The 27,294-nt window shown below is 45.5% G+C and overlaps 1 protein-coding gene across 1 annotated transcript in view; it reads right to left on the reverse strand.

Annotated features, from left to right (window-relative positions):
- LOC124622943 (paired box protein Pax-6-like) overlaps positions 1–27,294 on the reverse strand; it is a 341,169-nt gene that overhangs the window by 156,271 nt on the left and 157,604 nt on the right. The window contains exon 4 of the mRNA XM_047148734.1: positions 5,667–5,886. Within this exon, the coding sequence (XP_047004690.1) occupies positions 5,667–5,886 (220 nt within the window). The remainder of the gene's footprint in view (positions 1–5,666; positions 5,887–27,294) is intronic.

The raw sequence follows: 27,294 nt of genomic DNA on the forward strand, positions 1-27,294 counted from the left end.
GCCCCACAAATCTAGATATTGCATGATTTGACCAGCTGGCCAAATGGAGATCCAAAATGAGGCCCGTTTTAAATTCTGTTAGTTGCTGACAATGCTGTGTCACACATGTATGTGGGATCTCCATGTTCCTCATAGTGGTCTGTCAGCATCTGACGCTGCTACACTCCTTACATACTCTACCACACCTGGTAACAAGACTGAAAACGATCATCGGTAATGCACTCTGGTGGCCAGTCTATCATGGAGAAATGCAATTTTATTTATTTACATACCCGTCGATGGCGTGCCAGTGTATGAAGTTACACTGACATCTGGCTAAGTCTTCTGGATGAGTGACTTTCTTTGTCAGGCTGTGTGGTTTGGTAACGTTCGTTTTTCTTTCCCTGCCCCCACAGAATCTAAACCTACGCACCTTCGCAGATGTGTAGATGGTGCAAAGCTTTTGTTTGTGCACTAGTCCCCAGATGTGATATGAGAGAAGTACGCTTGTTGCTAAACGTGGGGCTGTCCCCCGTGCCGCTGACCGCCGTCAGTGGAGCGAGGCGCCGGCCGATGCAGTGGGGAGACCGGACGGGCGGTGCCGCGGCGGCTGGGTTGTTAATTGCCGTTGTCGCTGGCCAGATTGCGGACGCGCCTGATGAATAGCCGCCACCGCGGATGGCGTTAATGAACTGCATTTTTACGATAATTTATGGGCTTTTCACGGCCGTTTTGGCGGCGCAGCGCCCTGTACCGGCGACAGCGCCACGTCGGTGGGGATGACTCTTCTCATACTGTGCGCAGCGCTGGACGCACAACTCGCGAGCAGGAAACGAACCGTAAGGACCATTCAACAATCTACATGGTCGTCTGGAAGTCTTGACGACGGCGGCGGCCTGTAGTCGAACTCAACATACGAGGGTTGGAACTTAAATAGCGGCAACTGTTTATTCGCAACCGATACAAAAGAGTTACATGTTTGCACCTATTACTGTCCTTCAAAGTAGTCACCAGCGTTGTGCAGAACCCATTGTCAGCGATGTGGAAGGCGTAGTATACCGTTAGCAGAGCCTGTTCTATTGGTGGTGCGAATGGAGCGGCCTACAGCCTGTCGAATCTCTGGAGTGGTTCGGTGTTCAAAATGTTCAAATGTGTGTGAAATCTTATGGAACTTAACTGCTAAGGTCATCAGTCCCTAAGCTTACACACTACTTAACCTAAATTATCCTAAGGACAAACTCACACACTCATGCCCGAAGGAGGACTCGAACCTCCGCTGGGACCAGCCGCCCAGTCCATGACTGCAGCGCCTGAGACCGCTCGGCTAATCCCGCGCAGCGCAGTTCGGTGCCTCATTTGAATCATCCTCAGGCCCCTATGCACGAAACGATATAAGCTTATCAGTCGTCTGTTCTTACTAAAGAAACCACTCATCGGTGGTTGTTCGGCAACTGTGTAAACAATCAATAACAGGTCTTTGTTGATGCTGACGGTCAGTTGCCTGTCCCAGAACCGAGCGTTGTCCTCTGCAGGTCTTCCTCCACTATTCTACAATTTTCTGGACTTATATAGTAAAAAATCAACCCCCAGGAATGTCGTGAGTGTGTAGATTGTTGAGATCAGTCAAGTACGCTGCGTGACACAATTAAAGGTTCATGTTTTAGAAACCGCGTAATTGTCTCCCATTGCGACGGAGAAGTTTGGAATTTGGCTCAAAGATGCCTACTACCTTTCCTCCGTAGTTATAAAAAAGACTAAGTATCATAAATAAATAGTTAATATACAAATTTATTATTATCCAAGAAAATATCTTTCTTGTGGTCCATTATAGTTTTCCAGATAACAGTCTCTAATTGTGAAGAATAAATAAATAATATAAAATGACCTTTCTCTTTAATTGTGCCAAAGGTAGGCGTCCTGCGACGTTATCTTCGGGCTCGGCTGCGCTCCGGATAGCGAGGTACGGACATACGCAAAAAAAAGGCTAAAGTTTATGTGTAGTGCAAGTTTGGTTAATGACGTCACATTGGCACCAAATTTCACTACAATTCTGTACAACGCCACCGTGGACGTGCTACGTGATGGGAAAGTCTTCACACATCCTCTTTCCCGCATGTCAGTCCTTAGTTTGACGCCTCTGTCATGGAGGTTCAAATGGCTCTGAGCACTATGCGACTTAACTGCTGAGGTCATCAGTCGCCTAGAACTTAGAACTAATTAAACCTAACTAACCTAACATCCATGCCCGAGGCAGGATTCGAACCTGCGAACGTAGCGGTCGCTCAGTTCCAGACTGTAGTGCCTAGAACCGCACGGCCACTCCGGCCGGGTGTCATGGAGGTCAGAACCACGAATTCCAGTGTCGAAAGCACGCGGTTCTCTTATGCGTGGCGGAAGGAATTATTTCAGACACACCACCACTCAGAACTGACACTAAAAGGTCTCAGGAAGTGGCATGGGGGGGTGGGGGCAATGAAACCACCTCTTCAATTGGGAGTTGTTTCCCACACATTTCCCGGTCGAGAACGACAGTTCACAGTTCTATGAGTAACAGAACGACGTTCTTGACAAAGTTCGACACTGTTGACACCCCCATGGACGTCTCACCCCTTCTCTAAGGACATCATGGGACTGCAAAATGATCTAACCCCTCTAAAGTGCAGTGTGACTGCAATCTTTGCCCTGGATCACGTGTAGAACCACTAGGGACCGTTCTAAACCATTCACTGAAATCTGTATGTGAAGCTAAGCAGCAAACGGTATTCATGCTTTCATCAACTCTTCTATTTCGCGCCCTCCTGTGGCGTGATCACTTGGGCGCAACATTGACACGTGTGTGAATAAAACAGCAAAGAGTCTGTCTGAGGCCCCTGAGTTTGGTAATATCCTCAGTGCCTCTAGCACTCCTCTATGAACCACTTTAAAAATACATCTGTACAGAGACTTCGACGCCCATTCAGGTTAGTGGCGTTCTGCTGTGTTCTACTGCTTGCCTGCAGGCATGCGGAATCTAATGGGTGTGTAACAGGTTGCCTGTCCTCAGGCGCTAGAGCAGCAGCACAACACGACTCACGAGAACACGGCAAGTGCCAGAACTCGATTTCGCAGAAACTTCACTCATTGGAAGAGGGGGCAAAATAAGTGAACACGTGACTCGGCTTATCTGTAGATACTCTATCATTTCTGAAAGAGCGACAGTCAAAATTTTCGAAACATTTTCGAGGTACTTCACGTCCCTTTTATCGCGCTATATACTCAGACGAAACGGTGGCACAGTAGTACTTACTCTTGTTCGAAACCCGATATTACTTTTATTTTTGTTTTTCATTTATATACCCATGTCTGTAGAAGATTACTAAACGAATGTTTTCCTGTGTAATTGATATAACGTTGTCCTTATTCATATATCAGATGAATGAATTTAAAAAAATGAAATATTATTTGTGTAAGTGGATCCATAATCAGTTGCAAGCGCATTGTTTGCCCCGAAATTATTTCCAACGCACGAAATATTCACCAATGTTAACTACGTTTCTTTCTCGAGTGAGATTCATATAAAGTAACGGCACTGTTGTGAACCTGCCTTTGCTCGAAACTTGTGGTATTCGCAGTGACTGCGTTGCGAATTTTTCTACGGTCAGAAACATCCAAAGAAATGCACCAAATCTTCCTGAAGGATAAACACACGAATAAAATATAAGAATTAATATAAGAATTGGTATGAGATGAAATATTAGAATCTGAGAATTTAAAAAGATTGTAAATCTTCAACATGTCTTACACAAATATATTGCATAATAAATGTGTGACACTTATTGTGAAATCTAGTTGTACTTTTACGATTAATGTAACACCCTTCTATTCCTAAATTTGATAAGAAACATTCGTGTAGTAGCCTTCAACGGACGCGCCAGCCGGTGTGACCGTGCGGTTCTAGGCGCTTCAGTATGGAAACGGGCGACCGCTACGGTCGCACGTTCGAATCCTGCCTCGGGCATGGATGTGTGAGATATCCTTAGGTTAGTTAGGTTTAAGTAGTTCTAAGTTTTAGGGGACTGATGACCTCAGATGTTAAGTCCCATAGTGCTTTGAACCATTTGAACCTTCAACGGACATGGGTAGATAAATTAAAACAATAAAAACAAAATAAATATAAACATTAATTTAGCAGTCACAAAACTGAAGAAAACTGGGAGAACTTCCTTAAAACCCAAAAACAGACCACAAAAATAATTAGAAAAGGAAAACGGAGATATGAGAACAACAGACTGCGAAATCCAGCGAGATTTCAACAAAAATAACACAAGAAATTTCTATAAGACTTTCAGAGAAAACTTACAGGGATACTAAGCGCCTGGCTTGTGGAGTGGTTCTTTGGAAACTAATACGAAAAATAACTGCAAAATCTTAGCCCAATATTTCAGATCCCTCCTCAACTGCGAACCACCCCAAGAAACACTTGTCTTCTCCAGTATTCACACACCCAGTCTCATATGCCCCGGCTCTCGAGGAAATTATAGAGGTAGTCAAACAGTTGAAAAATAACAAAGCAGCAGGAGAAGATGGGATCACTGCTGAATTCTGGAAACTAAACGATCCTATACTTATGCAGAAACTACATTATATAATATCAGACATATGGATGACGGAGCAAATACCAGAGTACGTGCATTTCGACAGGCGCAAAATTAAGGCACTATAGAACGGCGATTCTTCCAGAAGCAAACTACGCAACTGAAACAATGGTGATTGTTGGTCACTCAAAAAGTAGGGAAATAGAAAAGCAAGAAAGAAAAATTCTCAGGAAGATTTATGGGGCAATCAACAAAAACGGCATTTGGATGAAGAGACCACAAAACGAGCTCTGTATAAAGACCAACACAGTAACAGACGAAATCAGAAAACGCCTAGCTACAGGATGGAAGACTCCAGAACAGCAAGAAAAATTTTCAATATTATAACAAAGAGTAAATGCGGCACAGAATGGCTGAAAGAAATCCAGAGGGATCTGCAGGAGATCAACATAAAAAAATCTCGAAGACCACACTGAGTGCCGGAATAAAATCACAAGTGTGAAGTTTGAGGAAAGAAAATCGCGCCAGTCTGGTAAAAAATGGACAGAAGAACGGAAGAAGGAGCATTCTGAGAGGAAGAAGAGTTTTTGGGAAGCAAAGAAGAAAAACGTCCGGAGATAAAATTATGAATTCAAGTTCAATCGCTCTCCTAAAGGGGAACAATCGTTCTTATAATAATAATAATAATAATAATAAATGGACAGCAATCTGTTCGAATACGGGGCGCAAAATTAAGACGCCGTGGTGCTAGTCTGAAGGTTTCGCGTAGTAAAAGGCACATGGAGTACCTCGAAAATTCGCCGAAAATTTTGACCGTCGGATTTTTTCAGAAACGGTCGTTATCTACGGATAAACCGGGACACGAGTTGCTTATTCTTCTTCCATTGAGCGAAGTTCCTTGGAAATAGGGTGATAGCATTTGCCGTGTTCTCCTCGTCAGCTGAATGGGTGCTGAAGTCTCCATAGAGGTACAGGGTACCAGGTACTTGGTACTGGGCACAGAATACCACGTACAAGATACTAGGTAGTAGGTACTGGGTACTAGGCAGCAGGTACTGGGCACTAGGTAATGCATGTTGGATACTAAGTACTGGGTATTAGCTGGGTACTCACCCCTCTTGTGGAGGTCATCGCGCGCCGCCTGTCCAGGCAGCATGCCCGCCGCGGGCGCCAAGCCTAGGTGCGGCGTAGGCGGCGCGCCCGGGTACCATGCCCAACCGGCCGCCTGGCCGTTGAACATGCGCAGCTTGTCGTACACAGACTCGCTCTGCGCCGTCACCTGCTGCTCCTTCTGCGCCGCCAGGTTGCGCAGCACGCGGTTGATGGACGACACCTGCACCCACACACACACACTCCGTTACACTAGACAAGCAAGACTTGGCTGGCTTACAGAGTATTGCAGCACAAAAAGAAGAGCGAAGACGCCGAATCTTAGAGTCAGCAGACGATGCATCATTGTCGTCTTGAAATAAGTCTGAAGTAAGTAATGTGACTGCGCAGGCCATATCACAGACAACCATTATCCATCTACAGGGTGTTCCATTTATCTGATGAGCGCACACGTGGGGTTGTGTTTGCTCGTCACCAGAGCCGCGCAGATTGGTCAAATGGGTCCCGCGTCACCCTGTTAATTCCGAACAAGGCTCCTTTTCGTCCAGTGTGATTCGAACAGTGAAACAAACGTCAAATTTGTAACAGTGAAGTTTGCGAACGTAACAATGGCAAGACCGGGTTATTCCATTCCACAATGAGTGTTTATTTAGGATTGATATGCGCGTACAGAGTCCGCACGTACTGCCCGGAGCTGTTTGAACAGTCCTTTCCAGATGTTCGAATTCCGAGTCGTGATGCAATTCACAAATTAGTAAAGAAATTTAAAGCTCATCTCAAAGACGTTGCTTACCGCCCTGAAAATTCCCCTAAAAGGTCTCTTAAAGTCTTTCACGGCAAACACTAATTTCTTCCGTCTCTGTGCAAAATGGCTCTAAGCACTATGGAACTTACCATCTGAAGTCATGAGTCATCTAGACTTAGAAGTACATAAACCTAACTAACAGAGCGCTGCTGCTACTGTCGCAGGTTCGAATCCTGCCTCGGGCATGGATATGTGTGATGTCCTTAGGTTAGTTACGTTTAAGTAGTTCTAAGTCTAGGGGATGATAGATATTAAGTCCCATAGTTCTTAGAGCCCTTTGAACCATTTTCAAGTCTAGGTCTGGCGTGAGTCGTGCTGCGATAGCCGAAGCGGTTAAGGCGCCGCTCGCGTAACGCGAGAAATCCGGGAACTACCATAACTAAAGTCCTTTCGCACAAATTTTACGGCGAAGTGACAGTTGCCGGCCGGAGTGGCCGAGCGGTTCTAGGCGCTACAGTCTGGAACCGCGTGACCGCTAGGGTCGCAGGTTCGAATCCTGCCTCGGGCATGGTTGTGTGTGATGTCCGCAGGTTAGTTAGGTTTAAGTAGTTCTAAGTTCTAGGGGACTGATGACGTCAGAAGTTGAGTCCCATAGGCCTCAGAGCCATTTGAACCTTAAAAGCAGTCTTAACTAACATCAATTCACCACGTCCAGTCTGAAAGGTAACTAGCGATCACTACCGTTATAGCGTGTATTTAAAGCAAACCTGAATTGCATCCTCATAGTCGCCACTCTTAAGCGACTAGTGCGTAATTTCAATAGATATCATCTTCCAGATATAGAAACACACGTATCAACTTACTCCTTCTTGGTGTTGCGATCTTTTTTTTCCCTCGGTGTATACTCCGAATTTTTTTGTCATAGTATCTCATAACCTTATTTTACCGTTCGGTATCGTATACTTGAGGTGACCGCTGCGTTGGTCTTCCGTGTAGTGTGAACAGGCCTCCACTTGAGAATGACCTTGTGAGCAGATGTGGGAAGCAGAACCACGGCAATATATCTGTGTTCAGCCTCCGGGATTCTAAGTATGTCAAGTTTTGACCGGCGCGGCGTTAAAGCGGGTGTCCATGCCGACGGCTTCGGGGACTCCGGATCGTCTACTGTTGTCAGCGAGGACTAGCGACAACCGTGGACAGCGTGAAAGGAGCTGCGACGGCCCGACAGTCGGTATCCTCTGCCCCTCGGTTGATGGCGATGCTTATCTGTGTGGGGGCAGGCCGCGGTAAACAGCGCCGGCCTGCCAGCCGCGCCGGATCCCTGTTGGCCCTCGGCTCGACCGCCGCCCGCCCAGAGGTAATTGCAGCCCCGCATTGTAGCGCCTCCCATATGGCGGATCCTCTGCCGCTACTCGAGGCTGCTCCCGCTATTCAGGCACCCACAGCTGCCAGTAGCAGTCTGTAGCAAAACTGCCAGCTGGGATGCGCAGGTATCCGTCTCTATCCATGTCCTCGAATGCTTAACAGAGCAGTATGCCCTCGCGTGCCTTGTCTATCGATTTTTCAGCCGCTCCGTGAGCCTGGGAAATGTCCTCAAGACCGAACGGAGAGCAGCTAGTGACAAATTGACACATTCCGTGAGAGGTTGAACTGAAATCCAGCCGCCCTCAAAAACCTGATGCTCACGTTCGATGACAGCCAAAAACACTGTGGCGTTTCTGGAAGTCTGCAGGTAACCTCCTTTCATTTGAATGGTTCAAGTAGGGCCAAACAAATACCAGTACGGGAAGTTCCGTTCACATACGGCTAGGTTCCTAATTGGGCGCTAATGTGGTTGTAGATAGTTTCTAAGAAGTTGAATCTTTTGCCGGACCGGTAGTGGGTGTACCTCTCCTTTAAAGAACTCTCGACTAGAAAAATGTGTTGTTCAAATGTGTGTGAAATCTTATGGGACTTAACTGCTTCGGTCATCAGTCCCTAAGCTTACACTCTACTTAATCTAAATTATCCTAAGGACAAACACACACACCCATGCCCGAGGAAGGACTCGAACCTCCGCAGGGACCAGCTCCACAGTCTATGACTGCAGAGCCCTAGACCGCTCGGCTAATCCAGCGCGGCTAGAAAAATGTACAGTAGTCCATTTCAGAAACAATTGGTGCTCGGTATGTACATGACACACCACCGTTCGTGCCCACACCTCAAAAATGGTTCAAATGGCTGTGAGCACTATGGGACTCAACTGCTGTGGTCATCAGTCCCCTAGAACTTAGAACTACTTAAACCTAACTAACCTAAGGACATCACACACACCCATGCCCGAGGCAGGATTCGAACCTGCTACCGTAGCAGCAGCGCGGCTCCGGACTGGAGCGCCTAGAACCGCACGGCCACCGCGGCCGGCCCCACACCTCGTGATCTGAGGCTATCACTCGTGGAAACTTCACCTAAGTGCAAAGTAGTAAAGCTAAACTTGGCTAATGGGACATTTTGTTCACTTCGTCATAGTCCACACATTACCTACCCTACAGAGCTTGCCGGCCGGAGTGGCCGTGCGGTTCTAGGCGCTACAGTCTGGAGCCGAGCGACCGCTACGGTCACAGGTAAGAATCCTGCCTCGGGCATGGATGTGTGTGATGTCCTTAGGTTAGTTAGGTTTAATTAGTTCTAAGTTCTAGGCGACTGATGACCTCAGAAGTTAAGTCGCATAGTGCCCAGAGCCATTTGAAGCCTACAGAGCTTTATGTTCTGTACCACTGTCCGCCCTCGGTAGCTGAGTGGTCAGTGCGACAGAATGTCAATCGTAAGGGTGCGGGTTCGATTCCCGCCTCCCTCCTAGGTCGGAGATTTTCTCCGTTCAGGGACTGGGTGTTGCGTTGTCCTAATCAGGATCATTTCATCCTCATCGACGCGCAAGTCGCCGAAGTGGCGTCAAATCTAAAGACTTGCACCTGGCGAACGGTCTACCCGACGGGAGGCCCTAGTCACACGACATTTACATTATTTCTGTACCAATGGAAAGCATCGTAAGCTGCAGAACCATCTCAGTTACAAGACTCACTTTCAAAATTTCTTAAAGGTTGCACTATCGTAAACGGGGACACTTAGATCAAGCGAAACGAGTCCTGACATGACATCACTGAACTGATTATTCATACTCGTATTGTAGTCGACATCTGAAGAACAACGGTTCTCCTAAAAGTGATCGACAAAAACAAGGTTTTGAATTTATAACCCATGGAAACAGCTGTTAATTGGAGTAATTCTACAATTTTCTTAATTTCTTTGAATTGCTTAAGAGTGGAAAAACAAACATGAGGAGGCAGTGTTGAAGAGAATAACAGACTGACGAGACGTCCACTCCGCTTGCAAGTGGATTACCTTTATCTGTTCAATTTTATTTGGTTATGGCATATACAGGGTGATTCCGCGATGACGTTACAAACTTTCAGGGGTGATAGATAGGGGTAAGTGTATCAACTTGATGTAAGGTACCCTGGTCCGCAAACGCCTGAGTCGAAAGTTATAAGTGAAAATCGTTCTGAGACCTCTGACTTCTTCTACTGCAAGCTCTTTGGTTTGCATATTTTGGGAGGACGCAGTATGGACTAAGAGAAGAAAAAAGTGATAAATATGGTTTCAAAATGCATTTCTGAAGAGCTGTGTGCACTAGTTCAGTAGGAGTGTTTCACAATAGCAAAGATGAACAAGTGCTCATAGCTCTTAAGATATGCATTTTAGAGCCCATATTTACTGGACATTTTTTCTGGCTTTGGTCCATACTACCTCCTCCAAAAATATAGAAACCAGTGACCTTGCAATAGAATAGATGAGTTTCACAGTATTGAAGACAAACAAGTCGTCATAGCTCTTGAGGAACGGATGTTATAGCCCATGTTTACATTTCTTTTTCCTTTTTGGTCCATACTACCACCTCTGAAAGTTGCCAACCCTACAGTCTTACCAACAACAGTATCGGTAGCTGTGTTGAACTATCAGAACGATTTTCGCAGATAACTTTCGACTCAGGGATTTGCAGACCAGGATATCTTACGTCAGGTTGATAAATTTACCCTTCTCTAACATCCCTGAAAGCGCGTAACACGACCACGGAATCGGCGTACATACACCTGCGGAAGACGTAACTATGTTCATGAAGTTGACTTCAGTTTGTCTTCCAATAATTCTACATCTACCTCTTTTACTGGACAGTCCATTTTAATTACTTCAAGAAGGTTTATCGCAACTCACTCGGTCAGTTTTGTCGATGGAGAAGGTTTTTTTTAAGCTTCAAGTAAAATATGTGGTACTTTGTTAAGGAAACAATACTGTTTCAATGAGATTAATTCCCCTAGCTGCATACAGTCGTTCATATAAGTCAACGGGGACAGTTGAAAATGTGTGCTCCCACTGGGACTCGAACCCGGGATCTCCTGCTTACATGGCAGACTCTCTATCCATCTTTTTTTGTAGTTGATCGTTGTGTTTTGATCGTTGCGGAACTCACACGACATCCGTTCCAGATCGTTGTTGATCCTTTCACTCTGTTTTTTTATTACAGAGGCCAACCAGCTCTCTGACCAAACACGCTGAGCTACCGTGCCGTGCGCCCCAACGCAGGATCGAACCGTAGACCTCCTGCATGCTAACAAAAAACGATGTTCACGGACCCAACTGTACAGCACGATCCATCTGAGCCACCGAGGACACGGAGGATAGTGCGACTGCAGGGACTTATCTCTGGAACGCCTCCCGTGAGACCCACATTCCCAACTTATTGTCGTGCATTATATTAATAGTGCCCCTGACCATTATACTCATTACTAGTGACTTTTTGCTGATTCCCGTAATAGTTCGGGCACCTTTTGTGCATCCGCACAGAAGAAGATGGTCAAATGGCCGATGAGCCTTATATATATATATATATATATATATATATATATATATATATATATATATATACTACTGGCCATTAAAATTGCTACACCAACAAGAAATGCAGATGATAAACGGGTATTCATTAGACAAATATATTATACTAGAACTGACATGTGATCACATTTCACGCAGTTTGGGTGCATAGATCCTGAGAAATCAGTACCCAGAACAACCACCTCTGGCCTTGATACACCTGGGCATTGAGTCAAACAGAGCTTGGATGACGTGTACAGGTACAGTTGCCAATGCAGCTTCAACGCGATACCACAGTTCATCAAGAGTAGTGCCTGGCGTATTGTGACGAGCCAGTTGCTCGGCCACCAGTCACCAGACGTTTTCAATTGGTGAGAGATCTGGAGAATGTGCTGGCCAGGGCAGCAGTCGGACATTTTCTGTATCCAGAAAGGCCCGTACAGGACCTGCAACATGCGGTCGTGCATTATCCTGCTGAAATGTAGGGTTTCGCAGGGATCGAATGAAGGGTAGAGCCACGGGTCGTAACACATCTGAAATCTTACGTCCACTGTTCAAAGTGCCGTCAATGCGAACGAGAGGTGACCGAGACGTGTAACTAATGGACCCCATACCATCACGCCGGGTGATACGCCAGTATTGCGATGACGAATACACGTTTCCAATGTGCGTTCACCGCGATGCCGCCAAACACGTATGCGACCGTCATGTTGCTGTAAACAGAACCTGGATTCCTCCGAAAAAATGACGTTTTGCCATTCGTGCTCCCAGGTTCGTCGTTGAGTACACCATGGTAGGCGCTCTGTGATGCAGCGTCAGGGGTAACCGCAGCCACGGTCTCCGAGATGATAGTCCATACTGCTGCAAACGTCGTCGAACTGTTGGTGTAGATGGTTGTTGTCTTGCAAACGTGAGAGTGGCCGTGCGGTCCTAGGCGCTACAGTTTGGAACCGAGCTACCGCTACGGTCGCAGGTTCGAATCCTGCCTCGGGCATGGACGTGTGTGATGTCCTTAGGTTAGTTAGGTTTAATTAGTTCTAAGTTCTAGGCGACTGATGACCTCAGAAGTTAAGTCGCATAGTGCTCAGAGCCATTTGAGCCATCTTGCAAACGTCCCCATCTGTTGACTCAGGGATCGAGACGTGGCATCACGATCCGTTACAGATATGCGGATAAGATGACTGTCATCTCGACTGCTAGTGATACGAGACCTTTGGGATCCAGCACGTGTTCCGTATTACCCTGCTGAACCCACCGATTCCATATTCTGCTAACAGTCATTGGATCTCGATCAACGCGAGCAGCAATGTCGCGATACGATAAACCGCAATCGCGACAGGGTAGAATTCGACCTTTATCAACGTCGGATACGTGATGGTACGCATTTCTCCTCCTTACACGAGGGATCACAACAACGTTTCACCAGGCAACGCCGGTCAACTGCTGTTTGTGTATGAGAAATCGGTTGGAAACTTTCCTCGTCTCAGCACGTTGTAGGTGTCGCCATCGGCGCCATCCTTGTGTGAATGCTCTGAAAAGCTAATCATTTACGTATCAGAGCATCTTCTTCCTGTCGGTTAAATTTCGCCTCTGTAGCACGTCATCTTCGTGGTGTAGCAATTTTAATAGCCAGTAGTGTTGCTTCAAATGGGTTCAAATGGCTCTGAGCACTATGGGACTTAACATCTGAGGTCGTCAGTCCCCTAGAACTTAGAACTACTTAAACCTAACTAACCTAAGGACATCACACACATCCATGCCCGAGGCAGGACTCGACACTGCGACCGTAGCGGTCGCGCCGTTCCAGACTGAAGCGCCTAGAACCGCTCGGCCTCCGCGGCCGGCCAGTGTCGCTTCCAGCAAAATATTGGCTAGCGCAAGGATGGACTGAAGGGGAGGCAGGAGGGGGGAAAAAAAAGAAAAAGAGGTTAGCGGCGCTGCCTCTAAATTGTAGGGTCCCGGGTTCGATTCCCCTCCGAGTCTAGGATCTTTCTTCGTTGTAATCATTTCATATTTTCATTGACGCGCAAGTCGCCGAAGTGGCGTCAAATAGAGGGACATGGACCAGCTCCGGCCAGTAATGCCATACGATCATTGCATTTACCTCCTTTGTTGCGAATCTGGCTTCGCATGATAAACGTTGAGTTCGGTACTACGTAAGTGTGGAACGTATCGGACGAGATTAGGCGCGGACGCCGGCGGCGAGCTGTCAGAGAAGAGTCGTCGGGCAGCCAATCAGCTAATTCGTGACTGTCGAGGGCGTAGGCATACGACATACGGCGAGCGGCGGCAGGCAGAGGGCGCATTGTGGCTGCGGCCGCCGACTTTCAGCCTAATTGGAGGCGGGGACGGCGGCGCGCCCGCTGAATATGCATCGCCGGCACAGCCAGCGCCGGCACGGATTTGCTTGTCCGCTCGCCACGCCACACCGCGCCACGCAACGTAACGCAACGCAACGCCGCCGTCAGCACGCCGCGCCAGCCTCCGCGCGGGGATTCCCCCTTACAGTGCTGCCAAGACCACGCCGCGCCGACAGCTGACGCGTTCTCATCGCTCGCGCCTTCCGCGATCCCTTCCGATGAGCTGTAGCCGTACTGATTGGTACGTTAGCGAGATGTGGCAGCACCATGAATTCCGTGGTAATGGAAGCCTAAGTAGCTATCACGCCCTCCACCACCATCAGCATATCATCAGCCATTTGGTACCCACAGCTCGGTACATTACGGTATTCGACGATGTGCTATCGAACTACATACTAAACATGGTCGTTATCTCATCAAAATCTTCTTTTCATTAGTGTGCTCGGCTGTCCGAAGACTGATTTGATGCAGCTCTCCACGCTAGACGATCCTGTGCATGTCTCTTCGTCTCTGCATACTAACTGCAGCCTACAAACACTTAGGCTATAGAGGGATATCAAGGCTTGACAACTTAAAACTCTTCCCCCTCTCCATTATCAAATTAACTGTTCCTTAACTATAGCTGTAGGCTGTTTTGTATCTTGCCTCTTATGATTAGATTACGTGTTTTATTCCGCTACCACTCACATCATTTATTTGTAAATTCAATAGAGTGCAACGAGTTTCAAGCAAGTTTTACTCAGCACTGGGTGACTTTGTGGCTTGCATTGATTCTTCCAGTAAATTTGGTTTCCTACTCATTCAATAAAATGCTTGCCGGCCGCTGTGGCCGAGCGGTTCTAGGCGCTTCAGTCCGGAACCGCGCTGCTCCTATGGTCGCAGGTTGGAATCCTGCCTCGGGCATGGATGTGTGTGATGTCCTTAGGTTAGTTAGGTTTAAGTAGTTCTAAGTTCTAGGAGACTGATGACCTCAGATGTTAAGTCCCATAGTGCTCAGAGCCATTTAAACCACTTGAAATGTTTTTCGTATGACGTCAACTGAGATTATTCTGACGGACTTTGATGTCTTGACTCAAGGAGGAGGAGGAGCAGATTAGTGTTTAACGTTCCGTCGACAAAGAAGTCATTAGAATTTGAATAGAGATCGCCGGCAGGAGTGGCCGAGCCGTTCTAGGCGCTACAGTCTGGAACCGCGAGACTGCTACGGTCGCAGGTTCGAATCCTGCCTCGCGCATCGATGTGTGTGATGTCCTTAGGTTAGTTAGGTTTAAGTAGTTCTAAGTTCTAGGGGACTGACCTCAGATGTTAAGTCCCATAGTGCTTAGAGCCATTTCAACGATATTTGAATAAAAACGCTTGATGATGTGCGGAACATGCTCGAAAGGCATAGCAATGTATTAAACGCATAATATAATTATTCCTTGAGGTCACAAGATTCTTCCTATCAACATATCTCTTACTTTAGTCAATTCTGCCACAACTTTCTTTAGCTTAGCTGCGACATTAAGTCTTCTTGTGATCGTTACTGGTACAGCATTTAACTTCTGTATCATGTGCAACTTGACGCTCCAGGATACCTGAAGATGGCAATGTCCGAAACGCGTAATATTGGAATACATAACAAAGTCAGATTGCTTGAGGTCAATGACTTTTACCTCAGCAACCTATTCAGCATTTTACAGACAGCACACACAACTTTCTTTTCTCCACGATTATATCTAGGTCTTCTTCATTGCGTATTCGATGTATTCACGTAAACTTAGGCATTCTTCCGTAACACCACATTTTAAGTCCTTTTCTTCTCTCCTTATTGTACGCGATTCTCTTCTATATAAAGCTTCACTCCTGATAAATTGTTTCAGATACAACCAGTAACACTTAAAATATGCTAGGGATTATTAGATTTCTCGTTTTCAGTAAAGTTTTTCTTGCTGTTACCGCTCTGGATTCTGTATCCTCGTCTGCCACTGCAGTTATTTTGCTGCGGAAACAAAAAATCTGGTCTACTGCTTTTAATGTCTCGTTTCCTAATCAATTCCCTCAGCATCACCTGGTTAAATTTGACTACACACATTATCGTTGTTTTCATTTTATTTCTGTTCATTTTATAACCTCTTTTAACTATGCTACACATTTCGTTGCAAGGTGTAATGGTTTACTGTTCTGTGGTCGCTGAGAAAACTATATTGTTTCATTTCGTAAAAACGTAAGTTCATTAAAGCAAGCCGATCGCTTCAACAGTTTACGAACTCGTTAGTGTCCTCATGAAACAGAGAATATCCGTAGACAGCTACACCAACACATGAAATGTGTCTTGATTAATGTTAACCTTCCTAAGGCCTGCTACAACACACACACACACACACACACACACACACACACACACACACACACACACACACTCAAACACACACAGTTACTCTTCATTGCAATTTAAGGAATGAAGTGTAGTGAGAAATGTTAAAATCTTGCTCATTTCAGTGGTTAATGATACCGAAGTAAGACGTACAATTCGTCCCAGCTTCATTTAATTAGACCCGGATTTGCACGTAAAACACACATTCTTTGAAAAAGCACACATCCATCGAGAGAAAGTATTTCCTTCCTTCAACGTAATAAGGCGCTCATTTATCCAGCTGTGGGCTATCTACGCAATTAATAGTTATTGACAGAAGTTACCTAATGTCACGTGCATAATTCTAACAACATGAAAGAGAAGTAGTAACTGTGGCCTATCCTCAATTTTATTCAATCTAGATGTTGAACAAACTGTAATGCAAACCAAGGAGTAATTTGGAAAGTGTACAGTATTTAATTTCAGGGAGATTAAATTAAAGTTCTAAAGTTTGCTGATGCCACTGTAATTCTGTCAGAGACGGTAAAGGATTTGGGAGAGCAGTTGAACGGAATAGATAAGGTCTTAAAAACTGGTTATAAGATGAACGGGGGAAATGGAACGTAGTAGAACTAAACCACATTATGCTGTGAGTATAAGTGTGGTGTCACCGCCAGACACCACACTTGCTAGGTGGTAGCCTTTAAATCGGCCGCGGGCCGTTAGTATACGTCGGACCCGCGTGTCGCCACTATAAGAGATTGCAGACCGAGCGCCGCCACACGGCAGGTCTAGAGAGACTTCCTAGCACTCGTCCCAGTTGTACAGCCGACTTTGCTAGCGATGGTTCACTGACAAAATACGCTCTCATTTATCGAGGCGATAGTTAGCATAGCCTTCAGCTACGTCATTTGCTACGACCTAGCAAGGCGCCATTACCAGTTACTATTGATGCTGTAAAACATGTACCGTCAAGAGCGATGTTCACCAATTATGGATTAAAGTTAAGTATTCCAGCAGCTACGTACGTTTTTTGTTAGTCTCATTTCCTTGACCTGTTCCAGACCTCACGCCAGCCTGCGTGAGCTAAAACGCGTGCCTTTCGGCTTCCTCTCATAGTGGGTTGGCTGTCTTGCCAATCCACAACAATAAGATTAGGGAATAAAAAACTGAAAGTAGTAAATGGATTGTGTTATTTGGACAGGAAAATAACTGATGCAATAAAGAGGATGTAAAATCCGCTGGAAATAGGAAGAAAAGTATTTCTGAAACAGAGAAAACTGATAACAGCGAATATAAACTTCATTCTTAGAAAGCCTTTTCTGAGGGTGTTTGTATGGAGTGTAGCCTTGTACGGAAGTGAAACTTGGTCGATAATCAGTTCAGCCAAAACGAGTGTACAAGTTTTTGAAATGTGATGCTACAGGAGAATGCTGAGGATTCGGTGGGTAGGTCTAAAATCTAGTGGGGAGGTGGTGAATCGGAATGAAGAAGACAGAAATATAAGGGGCGGTAAAAACGTTTGCCTACATGTCGGTGCTTATACACAAAAAGATAAAAAGCTCTTTCCTCTTTACCTGAAGAAGAAACTTCGCACAAACACTTCGATTTCCATTTATTGTTTACAGCGATGTTATTTTGCAATGAGTTTTTTGGAAAGTGTGCGGCGCTGGAACTGTTTATGAATACCTATGTTGGTTATATCTGTAATGTTCGATTTTTTGAGAATATTTCACCATCCCATGCACAGCTATCCATGCTGAGATTTCCGTAGATTCTGTCTTCTGTCTTGTCTTATCAACGTGCACTGTCCGCCATATCTCTCCTCGACCTTAACGCTCTTGTCTGAACAGCACTTCAGAAACACCGTTTCCCACCGGTGCAAAATCTTTTCTGTCTCTCTCCAATGTTCAGTCACTTCCCCGAAGTCTTTCTCAGCAGCAGGAACCCGACTCTGCAGTAACTCCCGCATTGTGTTAAAGAACTAAATAGCATCTCCATCTTCAGAAGACAGTTAATGACAAATCTACTAAAGTAACAGTAATGGTTACTATTGTCCCTGTAGCATTCGTTACCCTCGTTCATCCGTATTTCCAGATAGATCTTTCTTATTTCCCAATATTCTTTGCAGTCTCCTTAAATTTCCTTTCCCCGGAACTCGTTAGATCAGAAAATATCTATTTCTACACCTATGAATTTTTTTATATTTGCCACTATTATTATTGTTTTTACTGTCGTTATGACTGTCATTATTATTATTAATATTACTATTACGACTGTTAGTGCCAGCAGCAGCAATAGAACAAGTACTGCTAGTATTAACTTGATTAATTCATGGTCAATATTACTCACATTGTTAGGCACTGTTTGTGTGAAACCCTGGTTCGATGTAAGAGAGGGCTTGATGACCCTAAGAGATGAGTTTGAATAAATGAATAACACACGCAAGATCTTAGAAGAACAGGGACTCGAGCTAAAAACACAACTACTAATCAAACAACCGTTGGCTGGCACAATATGGAAAGTTAGATTCATGGGTGTAATCTATGATCCCTTCATGATCAGAACTGGAATACGCCAAGGCGATTGATTATTCTCTTGTCCAACCTAGTCCTGGGAAAAGTACTGAGGGAATGGGAAAAGGAACTGAAAATCCAAGGACACTGGAAACCAACACGGCCAGGACGATTCCGGAACATGATAGAAATCTCAAACCTGGCTTTCGCAGACGACCTGGCCATTCTTTCGGATAACGAAGCAACAGCACCCAAAAAAACACAGATATAAAAAGAATGTACAGAAAAATTTAGCCAACCAATCTCTTTCCAGAAGTCTGAATTCGTTTGCTTAAAATTAAAGATAAAAAATTTGACATAAAATATGGCAAGATAAAGAGAGGTACACATTTCAAATTTCTACGTGAAATCCTCGAAGCTACAGATTGAGAGAAGACTGCATAGAAGACTCGACGACAAAAAATGAGGACAGATTACGGCAAAACAGAAGACATATATAATAAGGAATGCATGTCCATTCAAACAAATATCAAAGACTACAACACACTAACCAAGCCTGAAATACTGTATGCAGATGAGACACTAATACTCCACACGAAAAGCAACATGGAAAGCATCCTGAAGGAAGAACGAAAAAGCATGAGAAAAATTCTCGGTGCGAAGCTTCCAGAAGAGAGATACAGATTACACTGAATGAAAACCACAAAAAGATGTCAAACCTAGCAACAGATGTCAAAAAAGAAGGTTTAAGTTCTTACTAGCACATCAGCAGCGTATCACCAACAAGACAATTCTCACTTACAAGGGATCAAGTCAACTGTACCGTGGACCACACAAATCGAACTTGAACTAGAAAAAACACAAATTGAATTTTGACGCAGAAACATACACGGTGCGTCAAAAAAATGTATACACACTTTGAACTGTCATAGACAATTTATTTCCCGTTCTACAAAGTTAAATATCGGTGAGAAAGTAATGTTACGTTTCTTCAACAGGTGGCAGCAGTGGCAAGGAAGTGACTGCAACATGGCGGACGTGCGTTTGAGCTTTGAAGCGCGGAAGCAGATAATTAAATGGTACTGGAAGTTTGAGAATGTAGCTGCGGTTAGAAGACAGTGGAGAAGTGAGTATGGTACAGAACCTCCTTCAAGGTTAACAATTACACGTCTACGAGAGAAATTCGAAATTCATGGAACAGTGTGTGATGTGCCTAAAGGTCGATTAGGGCGACCTCGTACAGCTACAAGTGATGTTTCCACAACTGCGGTCTTGGAACTGTTACAGCGTTCGCCTCAAAAATCTTCAAGGCAAGCGGCACGTAAGAGTAATGTAAGTGCTGGTAGTGTTCTACGCATTCTGAAGAAAGGCAAGTTTCGTGTGTACATTCCAAGGCTGGTGCAACAGCAAAGTGACGACGATCCAGATCGAAGGTTAGAATTTTGTGAATGGGTTCAGGAGATGGTGAGACGTGAACCGGGATTTATGAGTAGCATAATTTGGTCGGATGAATCCCAATTCAAACTCAGTGGAACTGTCAATAGGCATCATTATGTGTACTGGGCTGAAGATAATCCTCAATTACAGTTGAAAAGGCTGCGAATTAGCCTGGTGTAAATGTGTGGTGTGGTTTGTCTGCAAGGGGACTCATTGGACCTTTCCTCTTTGAAAGTACTGTTACTGGAGAAACGTACCTAACAATGCTTGCTGACTCCATATTCCCTGCCATTAGTGCATTATACGGTAATGATGAGTTTTATTTCCAACAGGATGGTGCCCCGCCGCACTATCATAGGGATGTACGAGCATACCTGGATCACAATGTGATAGGCCAGTGGATAGGACACAGGAGACCAATAGAGTTTCCTGCGCGCTCTCCAGACCTCACGCCGCTGGATTTCTTCTTATGGGGCACAGTAAAAGATGAGGTGTACAAGCGTAAACCACGTAACCTGGACACACTTTGGAATGAGCTTCAGGCGGTGTGCGCAGAAATCGCATTGGACACTTTGATACGATGTACAGAATCAGTGGTGACTCGTACTCAGAAATGTATTGATGCTGAAGGCCACCAGTTTGAATATTAATCACATTTGCAAAGTACATTTATTTTTCCAATTGGACTTTAAGCTTTCCATTTCCAGAAATTTAACATTGTAGAACGGGGAAATAAATTTTCTATGACGCTTCAAAGTGTTTGTACATTTTTTTGACGCACCCTGTATATAGAGACAAGATACAAATGTAATGTTAGGTCAGAGAATGAAGTCCCAAAGAGACCATGGACAAAGTGGACTGAAATTGGCTGACGTTAGACTCCATCGAGAAAGTGAGAGAATCGTGGAAGATAAAAAAGAATGCTGAAATGAGGCAGAATGCCTTTCGTGATCCTACAGGATTTCGACGCAAATAATAATAAGAAGAAAAAGGAGAAGAAGAAGGGAAGCAGTCGACGGTTACAAGGGCGAAGGTCGTAACGGTGTCGGACGCGACCGCACAGCTCTATCAGTGCAGATTGGGTGAAGGGATTGAATTACGCGCGCAGCCGCAAATTTATAATGCCGGTCGGCGACTTCTGCTGCACAATATAGCCGTCCCCTGGGAAGACGGGTGCGGTAAACAGGCCGCTGATTCGCCGACAAAAGATGTCCCGCAGCGCGGCGAGCCGTCCACGTCTCGCGCACTCAGTCCCTCTTTTTTAATCAGTGAAATGGATTACAGTTATCCTCCCGATTCCCGGAAAAAGGTTTAATCAGGCGGAAGGTATTCGTTAAAGCCGTATTGTAACAAGAATGGCCGGCAATAAGCAAAACAAAGTATTGCGTGAAATCGTATCACGTAATGAAATGAGCCGCATTACCATAACACATGGGACGGCCGTGGGGATTAGCCATCACGCCCCCGGCTGCAGTGCGCATGCGTGACCAAACGCAAACAGGGTCGGTCGCACGCGGCCGCGCAAATACTGAATCGGTAAAGGGGAAGGGGGTGGAAGGCGGGGGCGGCGGGAGGGAGGGGGACTGAGCGACGCATCGCCCGAAGCGTGGCAGCTGACGGCAGGCGGTCGACGGTTGACGTTGACGGCTGACGAGCGTACACACGACGCGTCGCTCCTCTCAGCTGAACGCTGCATCCCCGGTCTCGCTGCTGCTCCGCACCTAACCAGGGCATTACAGCTTCCGTGTACTGTTCGCACATATCATTTCCAAACACCTGCAGCTTAGACGGCACGGACATTTTATGATCGTGCTGCAACGGTATTGTTCTCCGGTTTCGTACAGTATAGAAATCTCTGTATATCTACATCTACATTTATACTCCGCAAGCCAATCAATGGTGTGTGGCGGAGGGAACTTTACGTGCCACTGTCATTACCTCCCTTTCCTGTTCCAGTCGCGTATGGTTCGCTGGAAGAACGACTGCCGGAAAGCCTCCGTGCGCGCTCGAATCTCTCTAATTTTACATTCGTGATCTCCTCGGGAGGTATAAGTAGGGGGAAGCAATATATTCGATACCTCATCCAGAAACGCACCCTCTCGAAACCTGGACAGCAAGCTACACCGCGATGCAGAGCGCCTCTCTTGCAGAGTCTGCCACTTGAGTTTGCTAAACATCTCCGTAACGCTATCACGATTGCCAAATAACCCTGTGACGAAACGCGCCGCTCTTCTTTGGATCTTCTCTATCTCCTCCGTCAACCCGATCTGGTACGGATCCCACACTGAAGAGCAATACTCAAGTATAGGTCGAACGACTGTTTTGTAAACCACCTCCTTTGTTGATGGACTACATTTTCTAAGGACTCTCCCAATGAATCTCAACCTGGTACCCGCCTTACCAACAATTAATTTTATATGATCATTCCACTTCAAATCGTTCCACACGCATACTCCCAGATATTTTACAGAAGTAACTGATACCAGTGTTTGTTCCGCTATCATATAATCAAACATATCAAGGTGACTCACACTGAGGTGACAAAAATTATGCACACATACAGATGGCGGTAGAATCGCATACACGAGGTATAAAAGGGCAGTGCATTAGCGGTGCTGTCATTTGTGCTCAGGTGATACACGTGAAAAGGTTTGCGACGTGATTATGGCTACACGACGGGAATTAACAGACTTGGAGCTGGCCGCATGGGACATTCAGTTTCGGAAATCGTTAGAGAATTCATTGTTTCAGAGATCCGCAGTGTCAAAGATGTGCCTAGAATACGAAATTTCAGGCATTACTTCTCAGCACGGGCTACACAGCGGCCGACGGTCTTCACTTAACGACCGAGAGCAGCGCCGTTTGTGTAGACTTGTCAGTGCTAACAGACAAGCAATACTGCGTGAAACAACCCTTAGAAATCCATGTGGGATGTCCGACGAACGCGTTCATTAGGACAGTGCGGCGAAATTTGACGTTACTGGGCAAAGGAAGCAGACGACCGACCTGAGTCCCATTGCTAACACTACGACATCGTTTGCACAGTCTCTCCTGGGCACGTCACCATATCGGTTGGACCCTAGACGGCTGGAAAAACGCGGCCTCATCGTATGAATCCCGATTTCAGTTGGTAAGAGCTGATGGTAGGGTTTGAGTGTGGCACAGACTCCACAAAGCCATGGACCCAAGTTGTCAGCGAATCACTGTGCAAGCTGGTGTTGGCTCGATATGTGGGATGTAACTGACTGGTTCCTCTAATTCAACTGGATCGATAATTGACTGGAAATGGTTATGTCCGATTACTTGGAGACCATTTGTAGCCATCTATGGATTTCACGTTCCCAATTTTGGAAATTTGTGGTAAGGTCTTATGGGACCAAACTGCTGAGGTCATCTGTACCTAAGCTTACGCACTACTTAATCTGAACTAAACTAACTTACCCTAAGGACAACACACACAGCCATACCCAAGGGAGGACTCGAACCTTCGACGAGGGAAGCCGCGCGGACCGTGACAAAGCGCCTCACAGCGCGCGGCTAGCCCGCGCGGCTTCACGTTCCCAGACTACGGTGTGGTATGTCAACGAACCACAATTACTAGATTCTGGTCAATTCGAGTGAATGATTTGTCCACCCATATCGCCCGACATGAATCCCATCAACATAATCTAGAAGTCAATTCGTACAAAAACTTCTTCACCGGCAACACTTTCGCAGTTATCGATGGCTATAGAGGCAGCACGGTTCAATCTTTCTGACAAGGGAACATCCCCATCACACCCCCCTCAGATTTAGTTATAAGTTGGCACAGTGGATAGGCCTTGAAAAACTGAACACAGATCAATCGAGAAAACAGGAAGAAGTTGTGTGGAACTATGAAAAAATAAGCAAAATATACAAACTGGGTCGTCCACGCGTAAGATAGGCAATATTAAGGGCCATCTGAGGCGAGGAGCGCCGTGGTCCCGTGGTTAGCGTGGACAGCTGCGGAACGAGAGGTCCTTGGTTCAAATCTGACGTCGACTGAATATTTTGCTTTCTTTATTTTCGCAAAGTTATGATCTGTCCGTTCGTTCATTGACGTCTCTGTTCACTGTAATAAGTTTAGTGTCTGTGTTTTGCGACCGCACCGCAAAACCGTGTGATTAGTTGACGAAAGGACGTGCCTCTCCAATGGGAACCGAAAACATTTGATCGCAAGGTCATAGGTCAACCGATTCCTCCACAGGAAAACACGTCTGATATTTTGTATACGACACTGGTGACAGCATGTGCGTCACATGACAGGAATATGTTGTCGACCCACCTAACTAGTACATTTGGCGAATGGGTGAAAAGATTCTTCTACCTTGCTCGATTTAGGTTTTCTTGTGGATGTAATAATCACTCCAAAAAAAGTGATGAAAACATAAGAGTTTTTCACATAAACTGAAAATAAAAAGTTAAAATTTTCGGTCGAGGGAAGATTTCAAATGAAGACCTCTCGTTCTGCACCTGTTCACACTAACCACGGGACCACGGCGCTCCTAGTCTCATACTTCCCTTAACAGGGCCTATATTACACATGGACGACCCAGTTTGTATATTTTGCTTATTTTTTCATAGTTCCACACAACTTCTTCCTGTTTTCTCGATCGATCTGTGTTCAGTTTTTCAAGGCCTATCCACTGTGCCAACTTATAACTAAATCTGAGGGGGGTGCGATGGGGATGTTCCCTTGTGAGGGGGACTTCCGACGACTTGTCCCCATGCCACGTCGAATAATGCTTAAAATGTATCAAATTCGGATGTTCAGTTTGCGTTTCTGACGGAATGCAGAGTGTTGCTAAACGTTACAAATGCTGTGATTGAAAAAATTCCTTTGCTTGATGATGATCTGTGATAAACGAATCTGGTAGCAATAATTCAGGCCTTTCATAGCAGTTTATGATTGCACATTATAGTTTTTCCTAAGTACGTGTATCTACAAACTCAGTGGTCGAGCGCGTAGAGCACTACACTGCGGCTGTGGAGGTCCAGGGTTCAATCCCGGACGGGAATTTTCCTCGCTCTTTCAGTGCAAGACGGTCCCGGGTCCACTCAACCTACTATCGAATGAGAGTCTGGGATTTTTTCTGATGGTAAAAGAAGAACGGGGCGATGTGTCTGCCACCCTCCCCCTCCTTGTAAGGCTATAGTGTACTTAACAGTTGCGCCGATAGACCGGTCACGAGCTTGCGCCACAGACTTTGCTTCTAAAAACTGGTGCACGACCTATTGAAAGTATGTGAAAAATGGCGAGTTTGATCGTTATTGGGAAAAAAACTGCAAGACCATGTGTAAACGCCTGTGTCAGCCGGGACACGTGATCTGGGCGCTGTTTCCGCAGGGGTGACTTTTTTTTTTTTTTTTTTTTGAGAGACGAAAAAAATGAAAAAGCGCAAAGAAAAGGGAAAGGTCAAGGTGAAGTAAGAGAGACATAATAAGAATAAGAAGTATATCGGCTTGGATTAAAAGACACTAAAATAGAAACGTGTCGGAATTACATGAAAGGAATCTTGAGGAGAGTCGGACTGATGATACTGAGCTGCAGTTCCATAAGACGTGCAAGTTTCTTGCTTTCGGCTACTACAAGGAGCCACTCTCGTTATGCCAAGTGAATGAATATTTGAAACCTCCTGGAAGATTAAAACTGTATGTCGAACCGATATTGGACTCAGGACTTTGCCTTTCACGGGCAAGTGCTCTACCAACTGAGCTACCCAAGCACGACTGACGACCCGTCCTCACAGCTTTCTTCCGCCTGTACTTCGTCTCCTACGTTAAAAACTTCACAGAAGCTCTCCTGCGAAACTCGCAGAACTAGCACTCCTGGGAGAAAGGACATAGCGGAGACATGGCTTTGCCACAGCCTGGGGGGTGCTTCCAGAGTGAAATTTTCACTTTGCCGCGCAATGTGCGCTGATATGAAACTTCCTGGTACATTAAAATTGTGTGCAGGAGCGAGACTCGAACTCAGGACCTTACTCAGGACCTTACTGACGGAAGAAAGCTGTGAGGACGGGTCGTGAGTGCTGCTTGGGTAGCTCAGATGGTAGAGCATGTGCTCGAGAAAGGCAAAGGTCCTGATTTCGAGTCTCGGTCCGGTACACAGTTTTAATCTGCCAGGAAGTTTCATAGCAGCGCACACTCCGCTGCAGAGTGAAAATTTCATTCTGGAATCAACATTTGTACTATTTTTACGGCTCTGCATTGATCGGCGACGCAGGAATCGAATTACTGTTGCAAGCAATGCGATTTTGTATACTCAGATTTGCCGGCCGGAGTGGCCGTGCGGTTCTAGGCGCTGCAGTCTGGAACCGAGCCACCGCTACGGTCGCAGGTTCGAATCCTGCCTCGGGCATGGATGTGTGTGATGTCCTTAGGTTAGTCAGGTTTAATTAGTTCCAAGTTCTAGGCGACTGATGACCTCAGAAGTTAAGTCGCATAGTGCTCAGAGCCATTTGAACCATTTATACTCAGTTTTTCTAATATTTTGAACTTCATATAAAAAATAATTACTGCAGTTTTTACCGTTTACTTTAGTGGAAAGGCGTGGTGACCTCAATAAAGACTGAACTGTCTAAATGGCGATGGGGATTGAACAAAAGGCGAGAAGATGTCGTTTGGAAAAGGGATGTAATGAGGAAGGGGTGCAAAGTCGAAATTCGAGCTGAGCTCCAATTACATTGCTTAATTAATAATAAAATCCTCACACTGTCTTTTCAATAGCGTTTTCACTGTGCCAGTGTGGTGGCTTCATCAACAGGGCTTCAGATGTTACGTAAAGACCTACATTGCGATGCCAATTCGCCAGAAAAACGTATGTGCGACTGTAGTCGATTTATTTTGTAAATAAAATTACACTTAAGTAACTACCACACATTGTATATACTGTTACTTCAACATACATAGTTAAGCTGTGATCTCATATGCAAAAGAAAACAACGGCATCCATATATATGCGATTCTGACATACTGACATCGAAATGAAGATCCTTATATAACGTCCGAAGCCTGATATTAAGCTGTGAGTTCAGAATGCACATTGGCATAGCATTGCTACAGGAGGTCAGTAGACAGATTTTATTATCTAGTTCTCCTTTTATATCACTGTAACCGATTAGGCAAGAATAGATAGTACAGCAACTGTGAAATACCCTAGTTATGCCACGGTGTGTTTGGTACATTTCGCGTTCGAGCTGCCATAAATGACAAGAGAGAAGAAGCTAGCATAGCGGCAAAAAATGTGGACGACATTCCCACAGCAGTACTTGTGCTGGGGAATAGCTCTGAGGCATGCTTAGTA

Source organism: Schistocerca americana, chromosome 7 (genome assembly GCF_021461395.2).
Source record: "Schistocerca americana isolate TAMUIC-IGC-003095 chromosome 7, iqSchAmer2.1, whole genome shotgun sequence".
In the NCBI taxonomy this organism is placed as follows: Eukaryota; Metazoa; Arthropoda; class Insecta; order Orthoptera; family Acrididae; genus Schistocerca; species Schistocerca americana.